General features: G+C 36.2%; 1 protein-coding gene across 2 annotated transcripts in view; it reads right to left on the bottom strand.

The window, feature by feature from the left end:
• LOC134653068 (G-protein coupled receptor Mth2-like) overlaps positions 1 to 20,500 on the bottom strand; it is a 47,615-nt gene that overhangs the window by 14,585 nt on the left and 12,530 nt on the right. The window contains exons 2-5 of one of the 2 annotated variants that reach the window (XM_063508357.1): positions 18,374 to 18,548; positions 12,183 to 12,374; positions 5,520 to 5,598; positions 4,531 to 4,569 (exon numbers count right to left, since the gene is read on the bottom strand). In XM_063508357.1, coding sequence (XP_063364427.1) covers positions 4,531 to 4,569; positions 5,520 to 5,598; positions 12,183 to 12,374; positions 18,374 to 18,548 — 485 coding nt within the window. The remainder of the gene's footprint in view (positions 1 to 4,530; positions 4,570 to 5,519; positions 5,599 to 12,182; positions 12,375 to 18,373; positions 18,549 to 20,500) is intronic. The other variant, XM_063508358.1, reaches the window with a different exon arrangement.

Below are 20,500 nucleotides of genomic sequence, written 5' to 3'. Positions count from 1 at the left end.
ACATCTCTCCTACTCCTCCATCTTTCTCACATCATCACACACACAAGCACACACACACACACACACACACCTGGTCTTTTCTTACATAATCAGGCAGCTTATAATTATATAAACATGGATACGTTTCCACCTCTTGAACGAAATTTATATTAAAAACTTGTTCCGCTGCCATCTTGAGCATACAACGCGTATACGACTCGAGTCGCGTGCGACCAGCAAGACAGTATCATGCGACTGATATCAAACCTCAGATCATAGAAGGTACTTCTATGATCTGAGTATCAAACGCTTCGTCGATGCGTCTCGTCGTGTGCGAAACGTAGGAAATAAATATGGCGGGTACTCACAAGCGACGCGTAGGATACGCGTACGAAACACAAATCGCTTGAGAGTAGCCTCGTGAGAGAAGGGCCTTGCTGGTCGCACGTGACTCGAGTCGTATACGCGTTGTATACTCAAGATGGCGGCGGAACAAGTTTTTAATATAAATTTCGTTCAAGAGGTAGAAAAGTATCCATGTTTTTATAATTATAAGCTGCCTGATTATGTAAGAAAAGATGTGACAGAAAAGGCGTGGCTTGGGATTGGAAAAAAAGAATCAATTTGACAGGTCAGGAATTATATTTTTATGTCAATTAAATGTATACACAATAATTGGACGAATAAAGAATTGAGAATAGAGAAGACGATTGTCTTCATCGCTGGAGTCACTAGACATCGTCGTACGAATGTTGTTCCGCACCGTGTGCGGAAACGAGTAGCATACCAGTAGGCGATCATGGTTTGCATCTCAGTCGCGTAGCTTTTGAATAGTCTCGTGAGAGAAGGGCCTTAGTGTTTGTTGCGTGGAGCTTACAAATACAAATACCTAGTTTGTTTACGATTGTGGAATTTACAAACAGTAAATATTTAGTTTTACAATAGTACTTATAGTAATTATAAGTAACATACCTATTGTAACATACCTACTAAATTATATTTTGAATTGTACCCTTTCAAATTATAGAAGAGCGGGGCCTTCTGCCACAAGTATATTTTACACTTAAAAGAAGGTCCCAACCTTATTACTATTGAAATGTAAATTGTAACCTAAATAAATTATATTTCATTTTCATTTTTCATACAATTCACAGTAAGTATATTTGTATGTCCGTCGCACGAGTCATTGCCTATACCGTGAGGTAAATCTTAATGTGGGTACTTATAATCGTAAAAAACAGTTTTTAGACTTTTTAGTGAAAACACATTTTTCGTTGTTACATCTAGTTTTCCGTGTCGCCTCAGTGGATCGCGTTTTCACTGCCTAGTTAAAAATAGTTTTCCGTAAGGCATCGGTGAAAACTAGTTTAACTGGGGGGTTTCAGTCATACACTAGTTTTCGCAAAGTGCCTTCATGAAAACTAGTTTTGACTAAGTAATTGTTCTAAAATGTATTTCAGTGATAACTACGCGATAACTAGCTTTTACGCGAACGAAGTCGTGGGCAATAGCTATTATTACTAATAACTTACTTACCTATAAGTAAAAAAACGAATAACAATTAAAAGGTTGGTTAACAATCATACGTAAACTAAAAAACCGGCCAAGAGCGAGTCGGACTCGCGCACGGAGGGTTCCGCACCATCAACAAAAAATAGAGCAAAACAAGCAAAAAGACGGTCACCCATCCAAGTACTTCTTCGTAAATATATTCTTTGTTGTGACCTGGGTCCCGGCAGAAAATCAGTGCTTTGCTCGTAAGAGCGAAGCGTATCACTGAGCCGTGACCCTTTTGTCCTGCTGCAACGCACACAGTTTGTACCTACCTACCTACTTTTATTAAATCTTACTTTTGTACCTACTCATTTCTATGTTATTTTCTTTGTTAGTGTAATAATAATTTTTTTTTTCCTTTTCTTCTGTTATGATGATTGTGTGTAAATTTATATTGTGTGTCATTGCAGCTGTCAAATAAATGATTTATCTATCTATCTACCTGACCCCGCCCGACGTTGCTAAACTTCGGTCAAAAATCACGTTTGTTGTATGGGAGCCCCACTTAAATCTTTATTTTATTCTGTTTTTAGTATTTGTTGTTATAGCAGCAACAGAAATACATCATCTGTGAAAATTTCAACTGTCTAGCTATCACGGTTCGTGAGATACAGCCTGGTGACAGACGGACGGACGGACGTACGGACGGACAGCGGAGTCTTAGTAATAGGGTCCCGTTTTTACCCTTTGGGTACGGAACCCTAAAAACCGTAAAAACCTGATAATACGCCATTTTAAAGCAAACTACCTGCTCGGAAGTTTTACGTTTCGTTGCACTGCTGTAAAATGCAGTGTCTGGATACAGATAAAATAAAATAAAGCGTGGAAACTTCATCGTGTATTCTCGGAGCTCATTTTGCGGCTTTTTTTGGCAAAAATACGAGTACGCTACAAGGAACGAACATCTCGGATCGAACCACAAACACGAAAATATATTAAATAAATGTGTTATTTAAATTTGATTTAAATATTTTTTTAATGAATAAATAAATCATCTAATAAGTTCAATAAAGATTACTTAGATTGGTCTAAATTATTAATCTAACGTTATTTAAAAGCTTACCGTTGCGACTCCTGGGTTATGGTTTGACCTGACGTCCTTTGGTGATATCGGATAGCGTTAAAAAATGTTATAAAATTAGTTTGTGAAAATTTTAAGTTTTTATGCCTGCCCCAGAAATGTATAAACAATTTAGTAAAATGTTGCATATTATACCTTTTATTATAGGTCCTATTATAACCAATAAGTATACTACTCTATTATAAATCGATTAGTCATCAAAAATTCACGGTGTAGGGGATGTCTGCAGTCTGCCAAAAAATGCTTGAGCCAATATAAACACGGAAAATACCCACACTTGCACTACTCAAAACAGAGACCCGGCAGATCTCACGAGCGATAGTACGTTAAGCCCTTTTATTTATTTAAGTTGACAGTTGTACCTTAATATCTAAAGCCACGATTCAGACCTTGAACCTTCTCTTTTTTAGAAGACTGGCGAGATATAGCAGATAGCCTGGACGAATTAAAATATAGGAGAGAGGCCTTTATTGTTCCCGAAATATATAGAAGTTTCTAGTAGAAGAGGTTACTTTTAATGTCTCTGCAACTGAATACGAGTAACAACAATGCTCATCTACAAATGCACAAAGCTAAAACAGACCTGTTCTGTTCCATTTGGGTTCATGAACTGTTTATGACACTTTGTGTGGTCAGTACGTGTTTCGAGAATTCTAATGCGCCCTGAAAACGCTTTGCTTTCACATTCATCTGCACCACAAAGGATCAAAACAAATAGAATTTCATCGGGACAATACTTATTGAAAAATGCTAGTTATTTAGTTAAGTAGGTATTGTTGCTTGATAGATACAATTCGAAACAAATTGAAATAATCCAACTTCATGCAATTGATAACTTTATTATAGGTCAACTTTGGAAAAATTAAGTATGTACCTACAAAAATGTAACTTCTAAAAAGTTAAAAAATACAAACTGTTTTTATAGCAAATGAGAGCGTAATAGTAAAAAATATAAAACTACACAACTACTTATTTCATAATTGCTTTTAACACTCATGCTTCTTGTATAAACAAATAAAAATCTGATCTATGCCTTAGGAACTTAACGGAAGAAAATATGTAGGTTAATAAAATAATTTTAATAAAATTATGAAAAAGAGATAAAAAGACAGCAAGTTTTATTTATGCGCGACCTCCGTCTTTAATTAAATTCGCTCGGATTGAAGAAAAAAAACGAAGTTATTTCAAGCAAGATCAGAGGACCCAAACGATCCCGATGAGTGGCGGAATTCGATATCAAAACATTACACATTCAACTAAATATACTTACATATACCTACTACAGGGAGATGCAAAACATATAGGTACCTACTTTTGATAATCGCGAATGATAGGAAATATTATCAAATAACCAATTTATGTGATGTGTTTGATAACTAATGTTTTTACTGCGACTGTTAAATATGTTTAGTCTAGAACTAATAGACAAAACTAGGTATGTCTACTATAACTACTATAATAAAACGTATTACTTATCAGTAGGTAGGTATATATCATAAGTAACTTTTAAATTTAGAAACTGACTAACCATTTCACTGCGTGTGATGCATTGTGATGCCATATCGCGAAAAAGCGCTACAAAGCGGCAAATATCTACTCTACGACGGCGTAGCGCTACTGAATCACGCAGTGAAAGGTACGAGTCAGAGAATGAGTTATTTATCTCCTTTGGCTGAAAGTTGACTGGTAGAGAATGCTTTATAGCGTCCGTTTTTTGTACGATATGTTTTCGTTGTACATTTAGGTAGGTATACATTTTTAAACTCTACAAAAATTAATTCTTGGTTACGATCGCACAGTATTCAGATTTGACCCCCTGCATAATATTAAACACATAGACTAGAGGCATGCCACCTACACCTTTACTAAGCACATGCTATTGTTAAACATCGATTCTGAACAACGGTAAAACCTACAGAGAGTTTCCGGTACTGGACGGAATCGGAGTGGCCGATCTGCAATGCGTAACAACACAGAGTACAGACCATTGGAAATGATATACAGAATGTTGCCTGTAACACGAGCAAATAATTAAAACATATATATACTCCTCAAACTATAAAACTTTTGTTAAACAACTTTTAAAAATGATGAATCCTTTAGACTACTCAAACTACTCCTCAAACTATAAAACTTTTGTTAAACAACTTTTAAAAATTATGAATCCTTTAGACTTCCTCTTTTTCATACAAAATAAATATTGCCTTCAATGTACGCTGACATCAGTGTATTTGACGTCGCTTGTCACGCTTTAATCATAACAAAATTTGCAATACATTGCGTCTTAGAATAAACTTTAAAGTGTAATAAAAATCAAAATATAAGTTATTATTAAAAGTTTCTGAACAAATGTTGGTCAGTATGAGGAGTATAGCCTAATGTTTAATTTATTGCTCCTGTTACAGGAAACACCCTGTATTACGTAGAACTACATATTAAAAATAGTAGTAATGCATTAGTGTAGATCAGCTTGCTGCTGCATTTTTAATTAATTTACCTTGCCACTACGTATCTCTGGGAGTCGGGCCAAAATATATAAGTATACCTACTCATAATACTTGTGATTTACCAATACCAACTTGTACCAAAACTTGAAGCAAGATTACTTAAGTATTACCTAACTAAGAATTGTAATATCTAAAATATTAAATAAAATCGTGGTGCCGCAATGACAGATAGATATGCAAGTTGGGAAAAGTATACAATTTTTTTTTTAAATTTCGTTCCTCATACACATGCAAAAATTAAGGTGTTAGGTACTTTTTTTTGGGATGTGGAAATTTCGTATTTTTCGAAAATTTCCGTCAACACATCAGTAGCTGAAATTGATCTTAGTTAGTTTGTTTAGCTTTAAAAACCCCTTTCACAATATTTCACAATTAAAATTAGCAGATATGCAACGTACCTGAATGTCCGCCAAATGTCAAAACACATCACGTTGAGCCAGAAAAAGCTGGATTGAAAAGCGTAGTACACGATGAAAGCTGCAAGAAAAGAATAAAATACATATCATAAATAAAACTGTGGTTATGACTGAACCAAGAAAAGTCTGCAACGATTTTGATAGCACACGCATGGACGAGTTTTTTAAACGTCGAACTTTTATGAAATTATGACGTATAAATAACACTTGCACTGCGTGTGCTATCAAAATCGTTGCAGACGTCTTGGTCTAACTCTAGTTAACTACATATATGGAGTCCCACAATTGGTGAATGTGTAAATGAGGCATCATCTCTCTCTTACGAGCCGCGCTAAAGATTCGAGAAACCTTGCTGGTAGAGCCATTTTAAGGTTGTGTTAGGTTATATGTCCGTTTCCCGAAACGTTTTGACCCAATTGATTATACATATAAATATATAACATATTATCTGAAGAGAATTTGCCTCATTTAATTGAGATATCAACAGAAACTAGGGCACCATCGGGTTAATTCGACGCCATCAAACATACACACTTGGAGTGTATTTTCGTATGATATCCTGTTGATCAAACGTCATTCATCCAACTCTTTCATCTCGCCCTAGTTGTTATGATATCATAATAGCGAAGTAGATTTCGTCGAAGGAAAATGTAATTGTGGCATTAATACACTGACGGCAAAATGTAATTGTGGCATTAATACACTGACGGGAAAATGCTGCAAATGGTGTTCGTGAATGTAAAGGTAAGAGTGGGAAACACGCAAACATCGTGTTCGTGGTTAACATTTAATGATGTAGGTAACTAAGTAATCGATATATTTTCTTGTTAAGTAGACTTTGAAGGGTTATACCTAGGTTGTTAGTGGCACATATTAGCAAATAAGTATCTATAAATATTGAGAGACACAGAAACTCACAATGAGAATACCTACACTGTGATGGATGAGAGTATTGGAGTTAGAAACGAATACATTCCTTTGTTAAAATATCGATTTTAGACGTGCTCTGTAACTAATTATTATTAGCTGGTACTTTAGCAGTAACTATATAATGGATTTCTTTATAAAACACAAATAAATACCTAGTCTTTCAACATTTTACGAAAAAATAATTAAAAAAAACATTGACTTAGATTTTCAAGAATGCTATTCTTTGAATTCTAATACGGTAATAGTGTGACTACAAATTAGATGAATCTCTAAAGCATTTGCTTGCAAATGTTGACGACGCCACAAAGTTAGGAAGTAGGGCGAGAGGGCTTACAAACAACTAATTTAATTCGTGATCAATCTGTGACTAGCGTGCTTAGGACCAGCCAGTCAGCTTATTGTTTTGTCAATAACTTTTATAAATAACTCGACCTTTAGATTTGTACAATAGTTGCTTATAAACTTTTATGCAGGGGGGAGGTCACTTGTCTCCGCAGCTGACTGTAGGTACATCGAAATAATAAAAAGTAGGTAGGTACTTAACTCTTCAGAATGGTGAAATGTAACTAACATAGGTAATTTACTTGGCACAAGGCCTTCGAAATGCCAATCGATATTCCAATATAATTTTAACTGAAAAGTAAGCCAGATAGCGTTCAGTTCTTTCAACTTGTACCTTTGTTACTTTGCTGCTATTCTGAAATTCGATTGAACATAAATTCTAGAAATGTTTAGCTATTATTTAAGCTCATTTAAATGTTACTAAAGGATAGCGATAAACAAAAATATTACTTAATTTTCTTTGAAGGTATATTTTTAACTAACTAACCAAAATAGTCTTATTTCAACGGAAAGTACCAATGAATGTGGATATTATGCTCCAAACTCTTATAGATAGAAAATTTCATACTATAAGTCTACAAGAGATACATCATTGCACGGCATCGTTTTAGAGGCAGTAACTTTAGAACCAGAACTACTTACTATGTTATATTAAAGTAGCGGCATATATCATTCTTAAAGTCTCAGCTCCATTGCACCGTCAGTAACTTAGTTCATAAGAACGGTAATTAGAACATACAGTTCTGGCTTTTTGTAACTAAACTGTAAAATACCTCCGTGCTTCTTTGTTGTGAATTGTTCTGGAAATTTGTCTTTCAATGTAAAGTAGAAGCAATTACGAAAGGCGTTTCTTTTCATTGCTTTTTTATTGTTTTCAGGGAAACCTTCTTGAATACAGTTTCTGCAGAACGGCTTATCTTTTCGTAGCACGAAACTTAAGCATTAAAGTAGCATAAAAACAATAAGGCCTTTAAATATGTGACATGTTTTTACATATTTACTATTTAAGCAATGACTATAGCATAGTTTTTCCGCTATGAAACGAACATGCTTCGTAGAAACATATCGACAGTTTATTATGAGTAATGGTAAGTACATGGGTTTAACGCATGTACCAAATCAGAGTACATCAACATCATACATACCTACATCAGAGTTAAATTATTTACATTCCTACATTTGTTCTTTTTACTAATGCAATTAGCGAAAATTAGCAATAGTGGATTGTCAATCACATCGCTGGGGCAAGCCGGAGCTGATTTGTCTACTTAAAAAGTGTTATTTTTTAAAGCCGGTGGAAATCGAGTTAATGAGAGCCTCGTCACTGGTCATTTGCTCATTTGCTATATATTCATCGCTTTCATCAGCGACAAATTGATTACAAAATAGATAGAGAACGCGTAAGTATCTATTTCCACCCAAACACTCCAGTTGTTTACAATATTAAACCTATTTTAAAAGCTATAAATGTTAATACTGGAAACTGAAGTGTTTCGGTTTCAGAAACCACTTGGTGCCAAATACCAAAGGAATTTACAACATATCAATTACATAGTAAGTGCCTAGAATTATTAAAACAATATCAAGTTTATACTTAGTTACCAGTCTAGCACACTCCAAGCTTTCTTTGCAGTCTAGGTATACAAATTGTGCATACATTTCTATAAAAATCATCATCATCATCATCATATCAGCCCTTTATCGCCCACTGCTGAGCATAGGCCTCTCTTCTAGTACGCCACTTGTCCCGGTCCCGAGCTAATCTCATCCAGAAGTGACCCGCAATCTTCCGGATGTCGTCCACCCAACGAGCCAAACGGACGCCAGCCAGGCGCTTCTGTCATCCGAAAATGGCCACCATTTTGTTAACATTTTAGTCCACCGGCCATCACTCTGCCTAGCAACATGTATACGATACTCTATAAACATACGTAACAACAAGCACATAAATCAGCTGCAAAGAGTCAGACATTTCATATATGTAATAAAAGCCCAAACCTTTTAATTTACCAACAATAACACATTAATATTAATAATGCCCTCCATTAATTTACGAAGCTACGTTAGGATATTTTATTATAGCATGTCCACGCCCAGCAAAACTGCCTAATTGAAACGATAGGGCGGGCCTACTTACAAGTAATTAGGGACGGAAATGCAATTTACTATGTCAAATTAAGTGAATTAATATAGGTGTGCCAACTGTAGGCGACCACTCGGACCACTGATTGCATGAGAGCTAATTAGTACTCCAGAACATGGATTGTACTCAAGGTGAGACTTTGTTAAATGCAAAATATGTAGTTATTTACGATACAAGTGCGAAAAATAGGAAATTCGCAGAGTGGCGAATCTTAAAACACGACCGAAGGGAAAATTATCGTACAACGTTTTACAGTGCCAATGCAGTGCACGAAGGGGTCGCCTCATGATAACGCCTGAAAAACTGCGCCTTAACTAAAGCAACTTTTATACCACATCCTTTGACTGAGATGCGGGTGACTACCTACTAGATGTAGACAAATTACTTTGCTCTGTTCTGTTCTCAAACAGTGAACTGTGATTTATCAGGTGAACTTCCAAATTATTTACTTTAGTAACCTATAGGTAATTTAACTGTTAAACCAAATAAGTAATATTACTCTGGTACACCCACTTTGTCAGTAGAAAAAGGCGGCAATAATTAGTGTATTATTTATGCCTATGCTGTGTTAATATATATTTTTAAGCTTTATAACACACTCGACTGGTCGACTGGACAGAAACGGCTTTGGACAGATTAGCATGGCGGTCTTTGGTGTCGAAGACCAAGATCCACTTCGGGTCGTTTGCGCCACAGCAGTAAGTAAGTAAGGTTTATAAAATATCACGAAAGTATTAGGTCCTTCAATTCATTTTAATACAAGAAAGAAGACGTTTTTGTAGTTGAGAACTTTATCAGACACCACCTCACTCAAAACCAGGCGCATGGAAATGTATCGTGAAAATATCAGCTCTAAACATCTTGCTTAATGTAAATTGTATTCATATATGCTTGACTGAGGAATATTGCAGTACCGTCAGTAGGTACCACTAAGCCAATTCAAATTTCAAACATACCTACCTACATTTTGATATCAAAATGATGTAATTTTGTTATCATTGGCGCATGCATGTCGCTCGCTTTTGTTCGTACCTACATGTATTGGCGGTGGCGCGAGCGGGAGCGAATGATAACAAAAAGACATCATTATTGACATCAAGATGTAAGGTTGAATTGGCCTCCAGTACGAGTGCTCTTTGTTAAGTTTTGTCGTACCATTACTAAATATAACATAGGCGTTAAATAAATGTCACGTAATAACAAACTCACATTTATTTACTTTGACCTCGACAAGTTGGTGTGTAAGTAATTAAGTACTTTATTATATACCTAAATAATAATAATATTTAATATTTCCCATAGTGTCAATATCCAGAGAGGAAGAAAGGGGCTACATTTTGTATGAAGAAGCGGCCTTCCACTATCTTCTTAATAAAAATGCTATTTGATATGTCAAGTCAAGCTTTCGGACAGTCGCGATGTACGGACATTTGTCAAGAAATTCTTATATCTTGTCCTTTTGTGAGTATTCTGTCTAAGGTCAACGTGGCTAATTCCATCATAGGGACTATTCCGTCTACTAGCGTTTTTCTCGAACAACGAACAAAATTGATAATTTCATCGACGACAAAGCAGCGATTGCTTTTAGTTTCAGCAATTAAAAGCAGGTGGTTTTTTTTTCCTACGATTGAAAATCAAAGAAATATGTAACGTTCGTGGACGGAATAGCCTCTATGACGGAATTAGCCACATTGACCTTACCTAACTTTTGTTTAACGTTAAAACTGTCCAATAAAGAGACGTTCATATATTTTCGTTAGTATACGTCTCCGACTTGACATTTCGAAGAGTAACTTAAAAGGGTACAAAAGGGTCCAACGTTGTAGTGAAAAACCCGTTCGAGGCATGGATAAATGTAGGAGTTTCCAGTTTCTGATTCGACTACTATTTGGAAAAATTGTGTAAATAGTCCCTGGTGCAGACTTAATTATACGGCAAATGATGATGATGGAATTTCCTTTTGCAGAGTTGATCCTTTTGACTCACAGATTGATTTAGGAAGGGGAGCCAATCGAATTTTTGATGCAAAATTTTGACTTCAGGGGGGGTGCCCCCCGAAATTTGTAAAAAATAAAGTTTCGCTATTTGGTCAAGTTTGGTATCATTTTCGTATAACTCAAGGATGCTAAATTCATTTCTGATATTTAATTTATATGGTTTCACATAAATAATTTGCTAAAAATTTTATTTTATTTTTTTCCGAATAAATGCCAATATTTTTCTTATATTAATATATACACAAAAAATGAAAATTTCTTGAAATAGCCCTACTATTCCTCGTTATAAAAAGTATACACGTGGCATATTTATTTCTGTGAAGAAAAAATATAAAATGTAGACTTATAGTAGTAGTACTTTCGACCACAAGCTCACCGAATAGTATACATACAACGATGTATGTTACAGCTATTAGAATTACGGCGTTTGATGATGATGAGATACCTATGATGATAATGAGATATTTTGTGTATATATTAAAATAAGAAAAAAATTGACATTTATTCGGAAAAAAATAAAATAGCAAATTTTTATTTTTTATTTTTTTTTCAAATTATTTATATGATACCATATAAATTAAATATCATAAATGAATTTATCATCCTTGAGTTACACGAAAATGATACCAAACTTGACCAAATAGCAAAACTTTATTTTTTACAAATTTCGGGGGGTGCCCCCCTTGAAGTCAAAATTTCGCATCAAAAATTCGATTGGCTCCCCTTCCTAAATCAATCTGTGAGTCAAAAGGAGCAACTCTGCAAAAGGAAATTCCATCATCATCATTTGCCGTATATCGCACTTTTTTGTCGTGTGCGCCAGGGACTAAAAGTTTATTGGTTTAGCGTAGAGTATAACTAGCATTTTAATGTGGTATTAAGGGAATTCTTGGTCCCTGAGCATGACTTACTCACTTATATCATAATTAACCCTTTGTTTTATACACTAATAGCAGTGGCAGACCGACTGAAAAGAAAAGTCGAATTTTACATTTCCTCGTAATTAAATGATCGAACTAAGTAGAATTTTAGAATTGCTCGTGGTTCAATGGTATTAGATCTAAGTGGAATAAAGCTCTTTATAGCCGGAGTGAACGGACAGCGAGGAATTAAAATTCCCTGTCGTCCAATTTTGTCGTTCATCTTAAGATACGCCAAAGGGGTGCACCATAATAAGTCCCATCCAGAGCGCCAAAGCCATCGCCTTATTAGTATTATACTCGTATCACTCACCTATCACAACGCAGCCCGTCTTGCCCACGCCCACAGTCCCGCTGTGCATCTTAAGGTACGCCAAGAAGGGGTACGCCACGATAAGTCCCGCGCAGTACGCCATGAGGCACATCCCGTGAAGGTTCCGCAGCTCCGGGATGAACGCGTACACCAAAAACGTGACCAGAAGGAATGGAGCCGATAATAGGAGACCTGAAATAAACAAGCATATTTAATCACAGAGGTGACAGACAGGCTATTTAGGTATTTATCTACACTGTCGGAGTTATCGGTGAAGAAAAACATCGTGAGACAGCCGGGCTAGTCACAATAAGGCCTCTGGGTTGGAATGTCAGATGACAGCTGCCTCCGTAAAAACGAGTGCCTGCAGCAACTCTTGGGATTAGTTTCCAGACCCCAGACTCCCATGAGCCGTGCTATGGACGCCCGTGCATAAAAGCTAGCGTAGGATACACTGCTCTATCGTAGCACTCCACGAATTATTAGAACCTCCAACCAATCTCATTTTAAGATACCTAGTAGAAACTACTTTCCAAACTAAAGAAGTGCAAATTACTGGTACTATTTTGTTTCGTGCACTCTGTGTTACGTTACGTTGCAGTCTTAGAACCGTAATCGTTACATTTCTTGGAATGGAAATAGTTATTTGTACAACAAGAGATCAAAGTTTGATATTTCTTCGAGTGCTTATTTTGAATCCCGTGCAAGCGAAAGATTCTATACTAGATTAACGAGCGTAGCGAGTGAATCTAATTTAGAATCTTGAGCGTAGTAAGGGACTCAAAAGCGCACGAGATGTAAACAACTTTGATCTCGTGTAGTTCACAAAACTTTTCACCTCAGCAGTGAGAACATATTAGAGAACCCGAAAAATGTATTCCTTCTTCATCACTTACCTATTCACTCATGTTTTCTTAAGATATACCAACAATTAAGTTTTCACCTCAGCAGCTCGAACAAGGGTACTTTGCTACTTAAAAACAGTGAGCAAAATCGAATTACAAATCACAACACAATCACAATCATTACAAATCGCATTTTGCTCATTTTGTCTCACTCAGTGAGCAAAATCGCATTTTGCTCACAGTTTTTAAGTAGCAAAGTACCCTTGTTCGAGCTGCTGAGGTGAAAAGAAATATTTTCAATCCACTACGGCATTTATTTTTCAAGAATTTTAATGGTATCTGAATAAGTAGGTAGGTAATAAAAAGCATCAATTACTCCTAGTCGATAGCATTGCAAATAGCAAGTAATCAAGGTTATCGCTACACTAATCGTGGCTAATCAAAGTGCTACAGCGTAGTCGGTGTAGCAATATCGTAGCATTGTCGTAGAGATAGGTACTTGGAGGCTTTCACATTAGATAAATGCAATATTACAAGAGCGGGTTCGAACTTTACTTTACTTTACTTTTTTTTTACTTTTTTTCTCGTATTGCATGTTAATTATAAGATGTATTTTTTTTAAAGATGTGTCCCGCCGAGTTTGTTGCCGGTCCCATATTGGGATACCCTCCTCCAATTGAGGGGGGACTTAAAGCTTCTCGGGGCAGAGGTGTAGGGTTGGAGCCGGTCTACCTAGCTTTATTTGACGTTCATAAGCGCATTGTAATTATGCCTTCTTGAATAAACTATCTTTTATCTTATCTTACTCAATTTTAATTTGACACACGTTTTCATTTGACATTACTCACAGTTCATCTTGATACTCCAATAAATAAATTAAGGAATTCGAGTTAAATAAAGATTAAATGTTTAAAATCGAATGCCGGTACAGTACATGCATGTGATGCATGCTGCATAGCGTGAGAGCCTGTAATTCAGCTGCATACAACCGCTGCTATCTAGCATTACCTAACGGAACCAGTTTTCATAGTATGTTCCTGTATTATTTACAAGCTTTATGGGAAAATTTATGCAATAAGTAGCTCGATTTTGTTTGATGTAAACTTCGTTGGATGTAAATCATTTGTTAGCTAAAACTGGCATTACGATATTTCTAATAAGCGCAAGTAACACACAAGCAGGATAATAGAGTAAAATTATCATCTTATTCAAATTAAGATTTCATAAATTTTGTGTAAAAGTGGTGTAAATTACTAAATTCGGAATAAAAAAATATGTGGGCCTATATACCAATTTATGCTGAATAAATTTTGTATAGTATCGGTTTTGCATATTAAAGCTGAATAATACTTATTTCTTACACGGTTAGTCAGACATTATTCAGCTTAAAGCATTTGTGCTTACTAAAAGCTGCATAATAGCAGCATTAGCAGCAATTAGCTGTGTATATTCTGTGTTGTGATATATTAAGCAGACAATATTCAGAAAAATGTGATAATGGCTACTAAATGCTGAAAAGAAGCGTCGGTGGAGACTTTTAACTGTATAAAAGCGGTTGTAGTTTCTGTTTTAAAGCTAGTTTTTGAATAAAGGTTGACGTTATTACTGGAAGCTGTAATGAAATCCACATCTTATTTGTTATTCAGTAGCTGCATATATGGTTTAAATGTGGCTTTTATAGACATAACGTCTGAATAATAAATACTAGAACAACACTAATCCTTAAGTTATAGCGATTTTAGTACACATGTACTATCTTTTCTTGCTAAAAGCTGCAAAATGAATGCAATGAGAAGCGCTATTCAAACTAGGTACTGGTTAGTATCAACAAGTGCGCGGTGGAGAGGGTTCCGTAGCTTTTATACACGGTGCTACTTGAGCCTGATTGTCTTGAGCTTGAGCTTGTTTTTTTTTTATTTTGAACGCATCTTGCGTATTTATTCTTTAATCCGATAATTATTAAAAAAAATCGAGGTTTAATTTTCTTAACAGTTTTCTTCGATTGGTAATTTTACACAAGATACTTTGTCGTTTTAGTGACGTAGAATAATTGCTAGCTATACCATAGTAAAAACTGTTAACTGACTGAGCATACCTTACTGCAACGAGATAAAGTTTACCAATTCCAGTTAAGGGTGTTGCTAGTTGGCAAACAACGTGTCAAATGCTAGTTATTGATATTGTTGCATTAATTTGTAGACTGGGTAGGTATGTGAAAAATAAAAGAATCACGCCCATTAAAATATAGCGCCTGTCGATTCTGAACAGACTGTTATTAGGTTTTCAGTGGGTCTACTCATACCCATCAACCCATCCCACACTATTCTCGTACTCATACCTATACACTGCCTATACAAAACTATACTTGTAGGTACTCATACCCGCACCTTCGCACCTATCCCATATTCATATCCATACCATACTCGTAACCGTACCATGCTCATACTATACACATCTTCGTACTCACGTCGTACATCTTTGCGTGTACCTTTACCTACTATTTGTCGGAACTGATACTTATATACTATATCGCGTTTATAATATTAGTAGGAAGTAGGATTGAATATCGCCCGTGTCACATACCTACAATGTTTCTCATCGAACTAGTGAGGATCGATGTGGTTTTTACTATTTTTGTATAGAACCCTAATAGGCTTTAAGATTGAGAAAACAATTACTATTATACTGATGTTATTCAAAACTTGTTGTTCTAAAACCATTATTATCTAAAATGTAGCTTAGTAATAGTAACGCGACGAATGTGAATGCTTATTCAGAAATTTAGCACAATAATAGCTGTGGCAGCAGCTTATATTCAGCACGGTCGGACGCCATTATGGTTGCTCATATTCTAACCTCTACAATTAAATAGGAATTCAAATTGAACTGAAAAACCCACGTTTATTCATTTATAAAACGAATTTTATCGTAGCATAACTTGTTAAAGTTCATTTTCTATTACTAAACCATCTAAACACCGCAAAAAAATTACAAAATAAAAGTGGACTAGCAAAATGTCTATATTTACTTTTTAAACGGTGCATTATTTACGCGGCGCTTTAAAATTTTAATTAAAATATATATATATATAATTACAGTAAAGTGGCATGCGTAATGAAATCTGTGTATACTTACGAAATCAGTCACTAATTTTGTATCACTACACTCACTACAGAATAACACACTTGACACGACGAGTTCACAAATTAAAATGGAAGACAAATCATTGATTTAAAAACACACATTTTCTGTATTTTAGTGCTAATATCTGAATATATTTTCTGTAAAAATGCACTTATGAACCAAACGCTGGATAACGTGTGAATAACTGATTCATTGTGTAAAAAGCTGGATAACTTTGGTTTAAAATCGGTAGTATCGATTTTGACAGCCTCTATATAAGTATTATTCAGCTAAATCACCACTATGCACACATTATACAGCTATTACATTGCTCTTATTCAGTTGTAAGCTGTTTAAATTGTGCCCAAATCTTCTGTATAACGTCTGTAACAGCGCTGTTGCAGACATTATGCAGCTACCTTATTCAGCTTACAGTACGGCATGCTCTATTATTCAAACAATATTCAGCTGCCTTGTGTTACTTGGGAGTAGATACCTAGTTAAAATGTTAGTGTGGAGTGCAGCAGATCTAATAAGAGCAAATGTTTCACCGCCGATTTCGATAAAATGAAAATGTAAATTTATGGTTCCGTTAGGTACCTACCTACCCCAAAAGAAAAGATGCACTGTAAACTATTACAAATCGATTCATCCACGCTTTGAACACCAGATTTATGAACAATAAGCTTACAAAGTTTACAGAAATATATATTTATTCAACGGTCTTATTTTGAGCTTGCTGTCCACTGTGTACTAAATTATTTTGTGTAATAAAAACATTTTTTGCTTGTCTAATTTACAATGCGAAGGTTTAACAAGCGATAAAACTAAGCGTAATATAAGTTTTATGTGCCTTTAACTCAAGGGGTGCCGTGTTAATGACCCGAATAGATTGGCTTCGTCAAACATCGGTAAAAACCTCGGGGAATCTATGGATTTTTGACCCACCACGCATAGTTACAACAACCATTAAAAATGGTTTGAATTTGACCCTTCTTGCGCGAGAATATGGAATAAAATTGAATGTATTTTCAAATGGCTGTGTTATACTAACATTTGTTTGGTTGCACCCCATGGCTTCGGGTCATGTGTATTTTACTAGATTGAAATGCAATTTCAACACAGAGTTCGACAAGAGTTCGCTCGGTCACTGCTTTTTAATAAAGATGTGCCTGAATATGGCTACTAAAAATGTATGATAAAATTGATAAATATTCATAAGTTTCATAACACATGTTCGGATATTTGTTATGTAAATAAATTTATTTCGATTGGCAGATTGTGAATTAATTAATATCTGAAATATTCCCAGCTACGGTATACCTATAAATATATGTATATCTAGATCTACCGTGAACCGGAGGCGAGTATCTGCCGTTGAACGTCCCAAAACTCATTCAACTGTTTATGATATGTACAGTCAGCTACAGAAATAGTTGCAATGTTGCATACAAACATCTATACAAAATACAACTATGTCTGTCGCAGACTGTACAATACATGTAGGTACAACAAGAATTCGAGTTTTAGTCCACGGCACATAAAGTATTTAAAATATCTTTCCAATGTTCAGATGAAGTTAAAATTCGCCATTATTGCTGACATATTTACGTTCGACTAAGCAAGAATTTAAGAAGGAAAAGGTTTGTTACCCAGCGTGGCCGCAGTCTGTAGGCGGTCAACTTAAAATTAGACTGGTATCTGAATAACGATCCGAACCTTTTGCCAAACGCCGACCTTTGATACTTTTTGCTATTTACGGCGGCTATAAAAAGCGACTTGTATTAAGAAGCAATTTGTTTTTCCGTCCTTTTTAAATGAGAAATCAAAAACTTTACGAAAGAGCTAAAACAATTCACCAGTTCAATGTGAACTAAGTATTTAGAGTTATATTAAGGCATCAATACGGCCACTGTGTTGTCCGTGACCATTATGTCCATGAAGGAAGCTTGTATCACTAGACTCACCAGCAGCGTACATGATGCCAGACGGATGGGATGGCATGAACCAGCCATAAGGCGACTGTTATTGTCCGTGACCATAATCTCTACGCAGAAGGATGCTTGTGTCTCTAGACTCAGTTGAAGCATACATGACGTACAACGTCTTGCTGTCGTCGTCGATAGGGACTTCAGAAGGGTGGCATGGACCAGCGATTAGGCGACTGTTGTTGTCCATGACCATAATGTCTACGCAGAAGGATGCTTGTGTCCCTGGACTCACCTGAAGCATACATGACGTACAACGTTTTGCTGTCGTCGTCGATAGGGACTTCAGAAGGGTGGCATGGACCAGCGATTAGGCGACTATTGTTATCCGTGACCATGATGTCCACGCAGAAGTAGCCTGGCTTGTGCCACTGCACGCGGCCTTCGACGTCCTCCATCATACTGCCGTTCTGTACAAAAAATAACGATAATTAGATCACGTATCGTCTACATAGTCACTTAATTCATACCATAAAAGCGCTACCATCTTAAGCCTTAGCCTGCTCTAATAACTAGAGAGTGGATTTGAAGTAGCGATCTCAATATTAATATGGATATGACTGGTATAATTTATTATTTTTTCTACACACATTTATTTATTATCATCATAATTTTTGCCCAATATTTTATTTACAAAAGCTTCCATAAACGTTTTTACTTTTTTGTTCCGATAAGTTACATTATTTTTGTGTGTAGAAAAATTAATAAATTATATCAGTCATATCTATATTAATATTGAGATCGCTACTTCAAATCCGCTCTCTACTAATCTATCTATACATATAATAAAGCTGAAGAGGGTCGAAAGTCTGTACATGGAAGATATTCGAAAAAAAGTTGGTTGGGGATACTTAGAATCGATAACAGAACACGTTCCAACAGTTTTTAGAATTTTTGTCTGTTTGTCTGTTTGTCTGTTTATCTGTTTGTCTGTTTATCTGTTTATTTGACCGCTCATCACGTGAAAACGGCTGAACGGATTTTGATGCAAACTTTACTAATCTGTCAAGAAAATCCCTGGCCTTATTTTAGGCTAGAAAAATTCAACCCCTAAAAGGGGGGGTGGCCAATACACTCAATTAAGTTATGTTTGCACCTGAATCTTATGGCGCTAACTTAAGAAAGTGGTGCAAACTTTTTTTTTGTGTATGTACTTTGTAAAAAAAAAACAAAACTTTTCTTAGTCAATGTCAAACGTCTTTGCAAATACATATTAAATCACATTTATTGACGGGTCTATCGCGGGTCTATTGACAATAATTAACATTATGTGAAGTGGGTGGTTTGAAAATATGATGTCTACCCTAAACTTTTTCATACACTTTTCGTCGGGTAGTTGCACAAATCTCTGTTTTGACATTTTGTTGGGACATCAGTTAGCCGCAACCACGACCAGTGAAACCTGTGTCGAAACGTCGGTAAATATAGGTAATAAAAGCCAGTCTATAAATGTGAGTTAATATGTGTTCAAAACGCGAAAGTTTTTAAATTTTAAATAGTAAATGTCAAACAATTTGGGACTTGCGTTTTAAACGCGTTACCATACCTTTCCGAAAAAAACGAATTTTTCGCGAAATTCTCGCAACGTATTGAGGTTACAAGGTAGCACGGTCTCAGGAATCTGAGGAAGAATCGGAGACGTTCACGCAGTGCGAAGAACGGTTGACCGCTTAGCGGATTCACACGACAGACGCGCTCGACGGTAAGTACAGTGGTGCATCAGCGGGTACTGGAGAGAGTCGTACGTCTATACTTACCTACACATGCGCGGATATTGGCGGAAATCGAAAGTGAACAGGCAGTATATACCTAAATCCATTAACACTGTCTTGGATGAAGGCAACGTCACAACAGACCCTCTGGAGTTCCTAAACTCATTGAGTGCTTCAGGACTCCCAGCACACACATTAACCTACATTAATACTATTGTTCTGTGTTTAAGCACTGACAGCCTGGACGCTTCGGGCCTTCCGCCCTACGCGGAGCTCGGCCTTCGGCCTTCGCACTTAGACACTTATACTTTTGTTCTGTGATTAAGCACTGACATCCAGGACGCTTCGGGCCTTCGGCCCTACGCGGAGCTCGGCCTTCGGCTTTCGCATTAGATATCCACACCAAAATTCAACCATTGCGGCGGCTGTGTCCCTGACATTAGCCTCTCTCAATTTATTCTATCAAAAAAATTCGCGCTCGCTGCGCTCGCGTTTTTAACTTTTAAGGTTAAGCCTACTTTGATAAAGGTGGCATTCTGGGCACCCTGCCGAGCGACTACTACTACAACTTAACCATTGACATCCTGGACGCTTCGGGCCTTCGACCCTACATGAAGCTCGGCCTTCGGCCTTCGAATTTAGACACTTAT

This window comes from Cydia amplana, chromosome 12 (genome assembly GCF_948474715.1).
Source record: "Cydia amplana chromosome 12, ilCydAmpl1.1, whole genome shotgun sequence".
NCBI lineage: Eukaryota > Metazoa > Arthropoda > Insecta > Lepidoptera > Tortricidae > Cydia > Cydia amplana.
The sequence above is the reverse complement of the archived record's forward strand: the minus strand, read 5'-3'. Positions and strand labels throughout refer to the sequence as shown.